At 36.9% G+C, this 16,119-nt stretch overlaps 1 protein-coding gene across 4 annotated transcripts in view; it reads right to left on the bottom strand.

Annotated features, from left to right (window-relative positions):
• Nucleotides 1-8,421: 8,421 nt before the first annotated feature.
• Nucleotides 8,422-16,119, bottom strand: part of LOC111864968 (protein bric-a-brac 1) — a 346,096-nt gene continuing 338,398 nt past the window's right edge. For 3 of the 4 annotated variants that reach the window (XM_033752038.1, XM_023852662.2, XM_023852742.2), the window contains one exon: nucleotides 8,422-10,784. In XM_033752038.1, the coding sequence (XP_033607929.1) occupies nucleotides 10,113-10,784 (672 nt within the window). In that variant the 3' untranslated portion in view covers nucleotides 8,422-10,112. The remainder of the gene's footprint in view (nucleotides 10,785-16,119) is intronic. The other variant, XM_023852817.2, reaches the window with a different exon arrangement.

Here is a 16,119-nt window from a genome sequence, read left to right as displayed (position 1 = left end):
AGTTGGTAGAAGGTGAATTTTCAGCCATATATGCAACAAGAACATTCTGAGGTTTTCATGGCAGTGAAGATTCTGGCCTACCATACAATTTAGTACTGGCTTTGTTCACTGAGATAAAGACCATAGGATGTGTAGGGATTATAGCAGGGTCTCCATCCCTTGCACAATGTAACTGCAACCACTAACCAGATATTTCTTACTATACTTTTCATGTGCAACACACAGGCCTGGTCTAAAAACACATCCTGTAAGTGGGTAGACACATTTCAAGGGAACATACTGCTCCCATCTTCAGGATGTAAAAAACAATTGTGTGACACAGAAGATCTCTTTAAATAGTTATCTGCTAAAATTTTTATGAATGCTGGTGTCACATTGTTAGGAGCAGGTACATAGTGAGAAGGAAAGTCTTACCTATGTGAACAGAATGGGAAAAGATGAGTAATTGCTTCATGTGACTGGAAGCTCTGTAAATAATTTACAGTGTGTTCAAAATTTGTTATATTAACTGCACATACAAATTACTATTGACATTAGTGACAGGCAATGCTGACCAAAATGTATTGTGGCACAGACTCATTGCTATGTAATGGCCCATATATATGCAGCAGAGGAACATGTCACGCAACAGAAGAGATGTTGCAATCGGTGTTCTCTGTGGGTCTGCTCCAAGGCTATATGATTCGACCGACTGAGTTCATTTCAGTTACTGAGTGTGGTGTAGTGAAATGGAATAAGTGAGTTAGAGGACTGCTGCGGTTCAGTCGGGAACACACAGTATGGGGAATGTCCGCCATTCAAAGCCGTTACCAGATGACTTCTGAAGACACAGCAGACTGAGAAGACTCAGTGCAGTAGGTGAGTGCGAATTAGTGATAGCACTATAGTTTCTTTTTTGTTTCTAGTGGGGCGGGACTAAGTCCCTTGTACCGCAGCCACTTCTGGCCTATTGTACCAGCCCCAGATGATAGGTGAGGGTGATGGCGGAGCAATTTGTGGAATGAAGATTGGCAGGGGAAACCATAGTACTTGGAGAAAACCTGCCCCAGTGCCACTTTGTCCACCACAAATCCCACTTGACCAGATCCGGGATCAAACACGGTCTGCCACGGTGGGAAGCCAGCGACTAACCACTTGAGCTATGGTGCAGCCTAGCTCTATAGTTACTTGCAGTTACATTCTGTAAGCTATCATACGATGTTACAATGACTGAGTATTACAATTTATTTAAAGCAAATTTTAATAGAATTATGCATGCTTATCTTAAACAACCTGAATTAGAACACATAAATGCTAACATATATTTTGTTTGCACTGTAAATGTTTTCACTGAGGTTATAAAGAAAGTTGACATACAGCTCATACAATTTCTTCCTTTTCATACTATCCAAATTGCATATTTATACCTGGCTTATTTTCCTTGAGAGACCTCATGTGTATCAGATACGACAGGAAACATAGGAAATAACAAATGTGTAACTTTTCCAGCTATTTTATTGAATACACCAGTACATATTCACATTAGCAAACTTAAAGGAGTACATTATGTTACATCGAGCATGTGGTGGGGAGAGGGGAAGGGAAACTCATTTATCATATAAATATGTTATAAATACAGTGACGTGTCTGGAAACCTGTACATCTCATCTGAAACTGTCAATGAGTTACATCCTTTCTATTCAGCATCTCATTTCACAATGGCGGTGGTAATATAGAAACTGTCCGTTTTGTCTGTCCTCAGCTCACACAACAATAATACCCCAACAATAACACAAGAAGCAAATGTTTGCTTCCAGAGCTCACAAGTGTGCATACAATGCACACAACACATGCACACACAATCAGCAACGTATTGAAACAAATGGCGCAAATAGAGCACATAAATAATTATCTTTGGCACTCAAAAATACCATATAAAGCATCAACCAGGGAGGACATGATGTACTGGGGACAGAAAATATAAACAAGAACTGTTTTTATCACTGCACTTTTCTATGCTTGTACTTTGGTATTTAACAACTATTAAATATGGTTTTATAGTTGTCTTTTACATCAACAATGAATCCTTCAGTCACTATACAAGACCTTCAGTGCTGCAAAGTTAACAACAACGAACCAAGCGCCATCATGAAACAAAGTCAGATTATAATAAAGAAAGGATAGAGCAAAAATATGCCAAAGTACATTTACTTAGAAAAATAGTATCAAGCTCCACTTGATATTTGCTCCAATGTTAATCATAAATGAAACTTGATCTTACCTAGAGAAGTGGCAGATGGGTCTTTGTTGTTAGATTCACATATATTTATAAACAGTAAAGTTCCATACTAACATTTCTTGTTTGCAAGTGAAGATAATTTCCAAAACTGTTTTTATGTACCATGTGAAATGCACAAGCATGGTGTTAAGTAATTTAGAATATTGTTATATACTGTCTTTCCATGTACAACTTGGCAAGGAATTTCCTAAGCAAACAGATTACTGGGAACAGTGTCTGATTTATGAACCTTACATTTAATCATCTGACAAACAAATATGTTTCATTTAATATATTTAAGTCAACACATGATACATGGAAGAATTATTAACTACTTCAATATAATAGGTTTAGATGATGATGATATCACTTCAAGGCCCCAGAGTGATCATGACTATAAAGAGCAAAACAGTTTCTTTTGAATGATCAGGCCATGTGAAGTTACATGCACACCCTCACTCTCTCACAAATACAGCAATACCTCGCATAGTCCAGCTTCGATCAGTCCAGTTTGAAAATTTCAAAACAAACTACATTTTAATTGAGCAAAATAAAAATAAATTCTAAAAAATTAATATACAAAATTATTTTTAATACACAAATGATCAGTTTTTTCCTTTATACAGTCAAGTCTCTTTTTGTATGGTTTATTTTTATGTGGTTTTAGAGTTATGCAATATGATACATATTTCAATTTTTTCTGTGGTTCCCCGTTGTATATGTATGTACCTATGCTTGGGTTGTTCGTTCTTGAGCTCTGACAGCTATCGCTGGAGGTGGTGGGGAGAGCACTACTTTAACAGAATTTTGGAAGAGCTACAACATCAGAAACGTTATCAAAAATATAGGTGAAGCATGGCATAAATTAACGGCAAGCAATATGAGGGCAGTATGGAAACATATCATACCGCATTGTGCAAATGATTTAATTGGTTTTGAAACCCATTTTGCTGAAGTCACTAATAACATAGTGGAAATTGGACAGCAACTTGGTTTCAATGAGTTAGATTCCGTCAACATAATTGAGTGCATCAAATCGAACACTAATGAACTAGATAATGAAACACTTATTAATATAGATGAACAATAATATTAATATAGATGAATTAATATAGATGAAATATAGATAATATAGATGATATAGATATGAATATAGATGAATATAGAAGGACAACTTAGACAACGACGACTGTGTTGAAGTGCCTGCACAAGAATTAACAGCTGAACAACTATCACAAATTATTGGAATGGTTGAAACCTTGTCAGAGCATATTATGGAAGTTGATCCCAATATTGAACATAGCCTTACAATTCGCTGAACGACAAACAATGCAATTTGTTGCTACAAAGAAATGTATGAAGAGAAAAGGTCAAAAAAGAAAAATGTGTAGAATAAAAAATGAATTGCGAAAAACATGAATTTTTTAAGATTATTTCTAATAAAGACATTTGAATTTATTAATTGCGTTTTATTTATTGAAAAATGGAGAATTTTCTTTCGTAGTTCCTCGATTAGTCTTGTTTCAAACAGTCTGGGATATTGGCACAACATATTACCCGGACTATGTGAGGGATTGTTGTACTACGATAATAGTTCTTGTCATATCTGTGAGAGATTAACCCACTTGGGCAACAACTGGCTTTGTCTACTCTAAATACCTATATAAAATTAAACTAAATACTTCAAAATTAATGCCTGGAAATTACCACACAACTTATGTGTAGTATAATGCTTGCACAACTGTTATCAACAAGTAAATACAGATTTCAATCCAATGAAATTTCATAGCCAGTAAAACAGGCAATTTTACCCAAGCAGGAGGATGTTCTGTAGTTGCCAGAGCATGCCAGTGGGTATTATGGACATACACACATGCACGCAAACGCAAAAAAAAAGGGGTGGGGGGAACTACACATTGAACTGCACTAATGTATGATTCCATATGCTTTATCACACATTCTGATGGGAAGGAAGACTATATTGTGAGTTTTGAAAATAAACCAAATGTGGCATGCAGCTTTCATAATGGGAGACTTGACATGAGTACTGAAACCCAACTTATTTGGCAATTAAATATACTTCTAGTCAGTTATTAATGACCGTTTTATTAAACAGATATAACCTTATGCAAATACAAGGGCTATTTGGAAAGTAACCTCTATTGATTTTAGGCAAGTGATGTAGGAGCTTGGGAGAGCTCACGCACATGAGGTAGTGTCACAAGACTCACTGCCTTGCAAACCATCATATAAATGGTCATCTAGTGTTTGTTCTTGTCTCTAGGAGTGAGTTATGTTGTGTCTTGTGATTGTGCCAGCTGCGAAATTCGCTGTTATCCACTTTCTTGACATTAAAAACACTAGTGCTGTGGAAATCCATCATGAATTATGAGTGGTTTATGGGAAAATTGTAATGAGGAAAGGAGCTGTAACACAACGGTACAGAATGTTCAAAGATGGGTGAACAATGAAGTGGCCAGCATCTGTAGTGAGTGATGATCTGGCTCAAAGTGTTATCCAAAAGATTCATGAAAAGTTGCACTTCACATTTTCAGAACTTTTGTGTGAATTTCAACAAATTTCATGCACTCTTCTCTACGAGGTTATCACAGTAATGATACGCAATCACAAGTTTTCTGCAAAATTTGTTCCAAATATTCTCAAGGGTGTGCACAAAACGCAGAGAATGACATCAGTTTTGACTTCTTCTAGAGTGATAACACAAAGACGTCGATGAATTTCTCAGTCACATCATATGAGTAACAGGTTATGAAACCTGACTTTTATTTGTGAATGTTGAAACAAAAGAGCATTAAAACCAGCAGTGGATGCACACACATTCACCAAACAGGCCAAAAAAGTTTAAAAAACATCTGCCAGAAAGCTCAAGGCAACTGTTTTCTGGGGCAGGAAAGGAATGCTGTTGTGGTGCTCCTCCATGACGATGCATGTCTGCAAACAGCAGGTTGCACCTGAGCGCTGCTTGAGCATTTCTGCTGGGAACTGCCTGACAACCCTCCTTACAGCCCTAATCTTGCTCTGAGCAACGGCAACCTGTTTACCTACCTCATGAACTGGGTGGGATCATAGTGCTTCAAAAATAATGAGAAGCTCATGGATGTTGTCAAAATGTGGTTGAGCTCACAGGTGACAGATTTCCTTGACACATGCATACAAAAACTTATTCCCCAATATGACAAGTACCTCAGTTCCAGCAGTCACTGTGTTAAGAAACAGCTTAAGTATGTACATTTTTTGTAGATAATAAAACTTTTCTCATTGCTTGTTTTCTTAACAGCTCACTGGAGGTTACTTTCCAAATATCCTTCGTAAATAATTCCTTAAACATTGTAATAGCCTTACTCAAACACAACTGCAGGCAAGGATTTTCTATTATCCTTTTGCAGTAAAAGTAATATATAAATAACAAAATTTTATAATGTGTAAGAAGACTTTGTTGGCAATATGATTGCTATTTCATCAGTAACACATTAAGATGGATCTTAAAGAAATAGGGCATAGAAGTGTGGACTGAATTCAATTGATTCAGGATGAACTAGCTAAAACAGAAAGCATATCAGAGTAGTGTGGAGTAGTTTCCAGTTTCTCACAGCAAGCAATAATGCTCTTTAAGAGTATGATCTTCTGGGTTTCAATGCTGCATAGTTCGAAAGAAGTCCTCTGAAATGTCACTGGACTTCTGCTGAACTACATGCTGCTACAAACCAGAATGTCATACTCTTCACAGTCACCACTGTGAGAACATCAAATTCAAATAATGCTCTTATTAATAAGCCAAGCAAAGTGGCTCACATGATAATACTTCTGACTTGTATTTGAGAGGTGTCCAGTTCAAACCTCAGATAAAATGCTATTATCATGATTGATGTTTTCTGTGATTTTCCCCAATCCCTGCAGGTATATGCCAAGCTAATCTTGAAATCAACTACAAGTACTTCTATTGTTCTTTCAAGTTCACCAAAAATGACTATTTTTTCATTATCAATTGACAACAAATAACATCTGCAATTCACAGTGTCCTCATATAAACTAGCACAAACCACCCACCTTTCAATTCATTCTGTCTGGCTTTTCTTTATGAGAATAAAAGGAGAAAAAGCATTTGGAACTTCACATGAAATCCAGACTTGTGAGAACAAACTGCTACAAAAATTGGTATTGAATATCCCAGTATTAAACTAGACAAAGACAATGTTTCTAGGTAAAAAGACAAGATCAAATAACATACTTGCATCTGGAAAGTGAAAGTGGCAGTCAACTCCAAGTGATAAGTTGTGAAAAATAAATAAATAAATACACAAATAAATAAATAAATTATAATACACACAAAATAGATCAAAATAAGTAATACAAAGAATGGGAAAAAAATCTGGCTCAAACTTTAAGATCACGAGGAGGGACTTTGAATCTGGAATCTGACCGAAGCTGAAGTATTCCCATAAAGTTAACTGTAAACAAAGTGACTCATGACATCTCTGCAAAGAACAATGTATCAGTAACTTCTCATGAAAAAAATTGGAGTATGAAGAAAACTAATACTGCCTTCAGTGACTATAGAAACTAACAGTTTTATGAAGAGTACAGTCTTCTGGGTTACAATGCCCTGTAGTTCAGACACAGCCTGATGTTTCAGAGGAACAAACTACCCCCATCTTCAAGGTCAAAAGGAAGCCAAACAAGAAAGCAAAAGAAGTGCACTGCACACTGAGGCTCCTCTGAATTGCACAGCATTACAACCTAGAGAGTTGTATTCTTCAAGAATGCATTCATTTTCTTTACCATACTCTTCCCATTCATCGTCAACAGAAACACCAATCTTGGATTCAAATCTTAACCCCAGACTGACTATGATCACAGTCCTTCCCAGTTCTCCTCAGTCTTTGTAAGAAAATGCTGGGCTAACAGAAATCTAACTTAAAATAGCCTACAACAAATCTCTTTAGTAGGCCTAAATTTGATTATGCTCAGCTTATGCTGGTTTCTTACTTGGTTTACTCATTGACCGTGAAGGTGGAGGCCTTATGTCCCACCAAAACGTTAGGCTCTCGAACTACATACTGTGACGACCCACAAGACCATACTCTTCAGAGTCACTGCCGTGAGAACCTCAAATACAACATAGTACTTTTATGGCAGAAACTGCCCTGCATCATGGGGGGGATTTAATTCAAATTTTGCCTTAAATAGTTTATCTAATATTTGTTACCGCATTCCAGTTTTAGATTAAAACTGAACTATAATCACAGACTCTGATATGAAGGCTTAAGGTTTGGCCATACAGAGCGCTACGCTATGTTCGCGACGTACACTGTGTACACTCTGCGACGCAGGTAACATAGGGAACATAGCGTACGGAAGTCTGTGTGGCCAGTAACATTGGCAATAAAGGGAGCTATTTTTCTGTTCATATAGCGAACATAGCGTACGTAGCGCTCTGCATGGCCAAACCTTTACACATGTTTCCCTGTGCATCTTAGTGTGAACTAAGGCTTAACTGGCTACACATTTATCAGACTGAAGTATTCTTGGATCAAAAGCTAAAGTGAAACTGAAACACCCATTTTACACTAGGCATACATTCTGTAGCTTCGTAAATATCACTTTAAACATTTAAGGGACTCTAGTTCTTAGTGAATTTGTATGTCAGGCTGCCAAAAAATTTTGGGGGGGGGTGGAGGGCAACAGATTTGGGAGAATGGACCAAGCTACTTAGTAGTAGGCAGGAAAATAATTTGTGAACAAAACTGATATGAAAAAATCATATCAGATTGTCAGACACATGTCAAGTTGTTCATGGAAAGCAAGCAGATAGGGTGGAAGCTGAAATAAATATGACACTAATAAAACTTTAAGTTGACAAATGTTTCAAGGTACTGTACATGATTTCTAAGCCACAATATGTCATCTCTTGAACTCTACTACAAAACAGTAACATGACACATGACATTATCATAATTATTGCATCAATATACTATTCTAATACTTAGCATTTGATGTGTAACAAGGTTGTATTTCCAGTGCCAGAAATTTACGCAGCCATCCGATAACTATGGATATGAAATAAATGTGCCATTTAGGGTGATACCGGTTACCAAAATGTTGCATGGTTTTTCTGTATTTTAGACTTCACTAGAAGAGTACTCAATTAAAATGTGTTGACATGATTTGATCACATTGTCAAGTGGTCAGAAAAATGGAAGGCACTTTACTACTTTTTGAACACATGTAAGCCAAGAATACTAACAACAATGGACATTCATTTCTACTTACATTTTTGCGTGAACTTTGCAGTACAACCTATTCATGAAAACATTCACAATAGGCACAAGTTGATGAATGCTAGGTAAATTGCTTGCGTCCACTAAGTATACAAATTTCTTATGCAAAAAACTTATTTATCAAGAATAGGGTTGTCTACAAATTCACGGTACCACTTTTTAAATAGCTATTTTATTTTTAACTGATTTAATAAGCAAAACGAATTTCAAGGCCACTTCATTATAATTTACTTTTTATCACTTCTTCTTATGTTTGTGTGTGTGTCAACAATGTCTTCAATTCAATCTTGGCATACCCCAATGGCAGGCAGGAAGGCATTTTTAATAACTACATATAAATTTTGTACATCATTCCTAAACAATGAAATCACAAAAATAAGTATTGATATACTTTGTGATTCACTTTAAGCTAGTTTTGACTAGACTATACTGGCATTTACAGAAGGGCAGAAACAATTCTATATATGATGCATACAGTAAATGGAGACAACACAATACATTGATACTTGCTACTGGACACCCAGACTTTCAACTGGCCAACAGCAAGGCCTGCCACTACTAAGAAACATGGAAAACACACCACACATTATATCATTTCTCATACACTCTATTCACAAAATATATATTCTATACATTCTGTAACTTCTGCTCTGACCTTGCTTTCCCTCACTTGGTGAGAATATTATTCTTGAAATGAACAATCTCCAACAGTAAGCACACTTCTTAAATTATTAAGATTTCCCTGTACTGTGTGCATATATCTATATACCTCACATTTCAATTTCAAACACCAGAAAAATCTGTCAAAATAATGTGAAATTATGCAAATAATTTAACATACAGATACAAACTCTACAATACTGTACAAAGTATACAACATGATACTTGTGAAACTGAGACATAAGATTTAACTATCAGCTGATGTCTCTCACTACAGAGCTCTGTGAAACAAAACACTGATTGCATTATATTCTCTTAACAGAGTGTTTGTACTGAAATCATTGGAAATGATGCAGCACACACATTCCTTTTTAAAGACAAGCAACCTATCCCTAGCCTAGGTGTGTTTATAAGATTACTATGGCTGACAACATGGATGAGAAGCACTTCTAGTCAAAATTAAGTATGCTGCTTATTTTCTGTAACATAAAGTCTAATTCTGATAGAGCTCAATGAACTGAGAGGTCAGGCTAAGGATCACTACAGAACTTCTATATTCAGCACAGTATGGGGGTGCTACATGTACATTATTGACACTAAAACATTAACCTTGCATACCATAATCAGTTACACATGTTTTGTTGAAATTAATGGCACTAGAATTTATATATTCAACTCAAGTTCTTAGGAAGTCTTAGTCTTCTATATATTTTTGGAAGTTTATTACATTTTTATATTTCTATAATTCTGCTAGCATAAACAAGTCTTTTTTTGGACCTTGCCAAATCAGGCTGCAAAATGGGTCATTTTTCATGATATAATTTTTTCCTAACATCTGTATATTTCTAAAACTACTCTATATTGTATATCACAATATAAATCAATACTTGCATGCTCTACTCATGTGGGCTGCCAATGATGGGTTCCACCTTTACAGTGATGCTTTCCTTGGGCTCTTTAACAAGGCTGTCTGGGGAACCCAACTGTGGGCTCTTCACAATGTCTTCAATATCTTCTTGGAAGAGATTTTCAGGTCGAGGAGAGGTGAAGGTAGCTGTAGGCTTGTAGGTCATACCACTCATGCCAATTCCTACTTCCACGCTACTCAAAGCACCACTTGGTGTTGTTGGGGTGGGTGTAGCTCCACTGCTCCCGCCTCCCAGCGGTGATGGTATGGGACTGGCAGCCGCTGATTCTGCCGGACTGCCTGCCCTCAATTCTGAGCCCACAGGACTTGAAACACGAAGGCTGGAGCCCAGTGGACTGGCCAAGCCAAGCCCAGGCATTCCACCATGCGTGGTGCCATTGCTGGGGAGCCCCAAGCTGTTGCAGTGCCCTACCAGTCCACCCAGGCTGTTCACTAGCCCTACACCAGCATCACCAGAGAGAGAGGCATTGTGCTGGGCAGCAGCCACCATACTGCACATCTGTTGTCTCAACCCCTGTGCCACCACCGCCACTGCCGCTGCAGCTGCTGCACCTGGTGACACTGTTGGCTCTGGTCCATTACTGCATGACCCACTGGGGTAGTTCTGCACTCCCAGAGGCTCCTGACAACAAAGAGTTTCCTTAAAAATCAATGGTGCATCCTGTACTTTTCACCATAATAAAGTATGCACTATGAGTTCCACCACAGATCTGCATAATGTAGGAAAGCAGAATGATAATGATATATTGGATAGTATCTGTAACACAAGTACAAGATCAAGTCATGTTCTACTAAGACAAAGTAGAAAAAAGGGACACATTATATGAGAGATTATTCATTAATCAGGCAGTCAAAAGTGCCAGTTCTGTAGCATGAATAACAAATCACAAAGTCTGAGGTTCTCTGAGAAATCTTAGGCTTTCATTAACAGTAAGAACCCTACAACAACCAAGCTAGAGGGAGGACCACCTTTTGTCAAAAACTTGGGAGCTAATCTCCATATCTGAAATTGCTATCTTCTTCAACTGCAGTTTCTGGAAACTCCATGCAGTGGTGACAATGAACTCACCCACCATGCATTTTGCATAAGGCCTTTGAAAAGAGAAGGTAGCAGGAAATCCTGAATAAAATCAAATGCTTTGAACTCTGTGTACCGTCTTGTATTTTTTACTTTTCTATATCCAATGGTTGTACCAGTATGGATCAACAGAATAATAAAAATAATAATAATACACTACAGAGTTTCAGTCTGTTACAAAGCAACAGTTTTGAATACAAGGAAAAACATGTCTTTTAGCTTCTCCAAATATACGTCTACAGAGTGAATAGGTGCCACAGGTGAACCACTGGGGTGTGAAGCTGAGACTGAGAATGTGTAAAATCTTCCCTCCAAGCTCCTTACAGCCTTTAAGGTATTCAATTCCATGTGATTTATAGCTTGGCGCATGCAGAGCCTTACAAGTCAACCGCCTATAACATATTCCATTACCATTTAGATAGAAGTAACTTTTCTAACAGAAGGATTCATACCAAAGTAACTAATAACAAGCAATGGTCAAATAGCAACTTTTATTACACTGTATATCAATTTCCTGCACTGGGTGCATTTCAGTAACAACTTCTTTCATGCTGGAACAATCCTGAAGAAATATATGATATAGCAACTTATTTGTTCTGTCCTCTAGTGATTCATGTTGAGTCTGTTGCTTATTCTGGCTGCCACTATACACAGTGTGACCACCAATATAATTCAATACCTGTATAAGACACATTTTACACGTTTTTCCCCAATAAAAAATTGATGTATGTCATAAATTTGAAAAATATGCATCTTTCAAACTGTTTTCCTAAAACCCACACTTAAAAACTGGATGCATCTTAATTCAAGGGTGTCTTGTATGTGAAGTAATATGGCATAACATCTTGCATGACAATATCCAATGCAGTCTGCATCATAGTAGGTAACAATTATGGCTATCATCATTATCATGAAAGGCACTACAGCCTGTTGCAGGCCTTGGCCACCACAATGATGTCTCTGAAATGGACCCTTTCCAGCGCCATTTCCTTTCAACTTCAAATTTGGAGAGTTCTTAAATTCCTATTGACTGTCTCCCCACTTTTCCAGTGTCTTTCTCTTGGCGAACATTAGTTTCTTGCAGCGATTTGTTCCATTTGTTCTAGGCAAGTATCTCAGCCACCTGTCTTCCTGCCTCCCCCAGTTTGGATATGTTGGGTTCATCATATCTTACTTACTTATGGAGCTGAGCCCTTCTGGAGGAGCCACCAATTCTGCAGCTACTCAAGAATTTTATAGAACCCGAAGGTCCATCACCGTGTTCACAAGAGCCCTCCATTGGTCCCTATCCTGAGCCAGATATATCCAATCCATACCATCCCATCCTATCTCTCCAAGATCCATTCTAATATTGTCCACCCACCTACGCCTTCATCTTCCCTGTGGTCTCTTTCCTTCTGGCTTTCCCACCAATATCCTATACGCATTCCTCGTCACCCCCATTTGTGCTACATGACCTGCCCACCTAATCCTCCTTCACTTGATCATTCTAATTATACTCTGAGAAGAGTACAAGTTATGAAGCTCCTCATTATGCAGTTTTCTCCAACCTTCTGTCACTTCATCTCTCTTCGGTCCAAATATTCTCCTCAACACCCAGTTCTCAAACACCCTCAGTCTATGTTCCTCCCTTAATGTCAGAGACCAAGTCTGACACCCATACAGAACCACAGGCAAAATTATAGTTTTGTATATTCTAATTTTTATGTTTTCGGACAACAAATGAGAAGACAAAAGGTTCTGGACTGAATGGTAGCAAGCATTACCCAAGTTCAATCGCCTCTTAATTTCCTCCATAGCTAGTATAATTCATGGTTTTATCTAATCAACCATGTGCCATTCTCATTAATGGGGTCATATCTTTTTCATAGTATTTTCTTTTCAAATACTTCTAGTTTGGTTCATGGCTATCATACATCAACGAAATACCAAATTCATGCAAATTACAGCAAAATACCAATACCTTTATGACTACTCCCACTTTTCCTTTAGCCAGTACACATACTGGAAAACAATTAATGCACACCAGCAAATTATTCAAGTGTCTCATTTATGCATGTGCAATATATGATACCTTTCAGAACTGACAAAAATTTATAGTTTGTCTAATTTCTAACTTCACTGTTTGCAATATGTGTATATCATGAGCTGTTTACTGTTCAATCCTGCTTTTAAAACTGTAAAGCTCTCAGTAAGTTCGTTCGTTCGTTCATTCATTCCTTTTATTTTCCATATATCCATACAAGTAACAAACCTAGGATGTAGAAATTGTCCCTTTGAAAATAGATATATCAAGATACATATACAAAATTACATGAGTCACATAATCAAAATCACTTACATTAATTGATTAACATAAAAATAATATAAAGTATAAATTTAATAAAATAATTTAAAATAACTTACTATAAAACTTTAATTAATACAATTTTATTTAAATTGCCTATATTAAGTGAATTAAATACATCTGAAATGTACACACTTATGACCAATTATGTTGATAATATTCATTCATGGAAAAAAAAAGAATGATTATGTAAAAACCTCTTCAATCCAGATTTAAAACTTCTCACATCAGTAGTCAACATTTTTACTGTTTGAGGAAGATGATTAAAAACTTTAATACCTGATATGTATGCACCTTTATTGTATTTTGTTAGGTTAACTGCAGGTAAATATAAATTATTGAGGGCTCTACTTTTGTATTTGTGAATCTCATTGTTAAAATTAAATAAATGTTTCTTATTAATTGTGTATAAAAGTAATGATATATGTACTGAGAACAGAACGTCATTATTTCAAAATTCTAAAAATCTCCTTAGAAGACTCTCTTGGTCTAGAATTTGTTATAATTCTAACTAATTTCTTTTGCAATATAAAAATGTTGTTAACACAAGTAGAGGCACCCCAAAAAATTATACCATAACTTATGACAGAATGTATATAGCAAAATAAATTAGCTTTAATGTATCTAAAGGGACAATATATTTTATATTTCTCAATTCATAACATGCAACAGAAATTTTATTAATAACACAATCAATATGCTGTTTCCATGAACGAGTATCATCAATAATTAATCCCAGAAATTTTGTTTCACTCACATTTGTTAAATTTATCTGATCACAGTTAATACGAGTACTGATATTATAGTAATTCATAGGTCAAAACTCGACATATTGAGTCTTATTAAAATTCAAGGTAAGCAAATTAGCATTAAACCATGTATTTATATCTTTGAAAGTCTGATTAAGATTTATTTCAAAGTTTAACTTCTTGGTGTCAGTTACTATAATACTGGTGTCGTCTGCAAATAATACCTTATTACTTACTTACTTACTTACTCATGGAGCTGAGCCCTTCTGGAGGAGCTGCCAATTCTGCAGCTACTCAAGAATTTCCCAGCATTTTATGGAACCCGAAGGTTCATCACCATGTTCACAAGAGCCCTCCACTGGTCCCTATCCTGAGCCAGATCTATCCAATCCATACCATCCCATCCTATCTCTCCAAGATCCATTCTAATATTGTCCACCCACCTACACCTTGATCTTCCCTGTGGTCTCTTTCTTTCTGGCTTTCCCACCAATATCCTATATGCATTCGTCACCCCCATTTGTGCTACATGACCTGCCCACCTACTCCTCCTTCACTTGATCATTCTAATTATACTCTGAGAAGAGTACAAGTTATGAAGCTCCTCATTATGCAGTTTTCTCCAACCTCCTGTCACTTCATCTCTCTTCGGTCCAAATATTCTCCTCAACATCCTGTTCTCAAACACCCTCAGTCTATGCGCCTCCCTTAATGTCAGAGACCAAGTCTGACACCCACACAGAACCACAGGCAAAATTATAGTTTTGTATATTCTTTTGATTTGTTATTGTCATTCCCAAATATCTGAAATGTGCCACATTTTCAAAACATCTGTTTCCTATCTTTGTCATGATTTTGCCCTGCAATTTAGTGACGAGACAGCATAATATACTCAGTTTTCTCTCTATTTACTTCCAGACCAACCTCCTAATTTGCGTCAATTAAAGTTTGTGTTTTTCTTTATTGCATTTACATTGTCACCCAGTAGATTCACATCATTGGCATAGGCCAACAGCTGATGTGTCCCGTTTAATCTCAGTCCCACCTGGTTTCCCTGGACCTTCCTAATGGCATATTCTAAAGCAAAGATGAAAAGGAGCAGCAATAAAGCATCTCCTTGTTCTAGACCATTCTGGACAGGAAATTTATCAGACAAATGTTTACCTACATGGACTTTACTATACGTTTCGTTTAAACACATTTAAATCAACCTAACTAGTTTCATGGGTATCCCAAACTCTATCAGAATATCGCACAATACTTCCTTCCTAACTGAATCATAGGCTTTCTTGAAGTCTATGAATAGCTGATATACTGTCTCATCGCACTCCCATTTTCTCTCCAATATCTGACAAATGCAAAAGATCTGATCTGTAGTTGATCTGTTACATCAAAACCCACACTCATGATCCCCAATAATTTCATCTATATATGAACTTAACCTTGAGAGAAGAATATTGGATAAAGTTTTGTATGAAGTTGATAGCAGTGATATCCCCCAATAATTACTACAGTTAGTTAGTTATTGGAGAGGGTGGGTTTCCCCATGCACTTAGACCTGTATTGGTCCATTGTGCTTCCCCCTATGATTTCTACCAGTCTCTATATCTTACCGGTATTGGTGCTTACCATCAGTCCTGCCCAGCCAGCGAGACCGGCTCTACTAGCTGAGAGGTATCTATAATGCTTCCCCCATCTACCAGAGGTATTAGAGACTGCTGTTGGGCGGGAAACGTCCGTAATTTGGCTCAGTGACCTCCTTTGGAGATATGAGGTTCTTTTACGTGCCGTAAAGCTACGA

This window comes from Cryptotermes secundus, unplaced genomic scaffold (assembly GCF_002891405.2).
Source record: "Cryptotermes secundus unplaced genomic scaffold, Csec_1.0 scaffold2380, whole genome shotgun sequence".
NCBI classification, from domain to species: domain Eukaryota; kingdom Metazoa; phylum Arthropoda; class Insecta; order Blattodea; family Kalotermitidae; genus Cryptotermes; species Cryptotermes secundus.
Note: the sequence above shows the minus strand (reverse complement) of the source record. Positions and strands in the feature narration are given on the sequence as shown.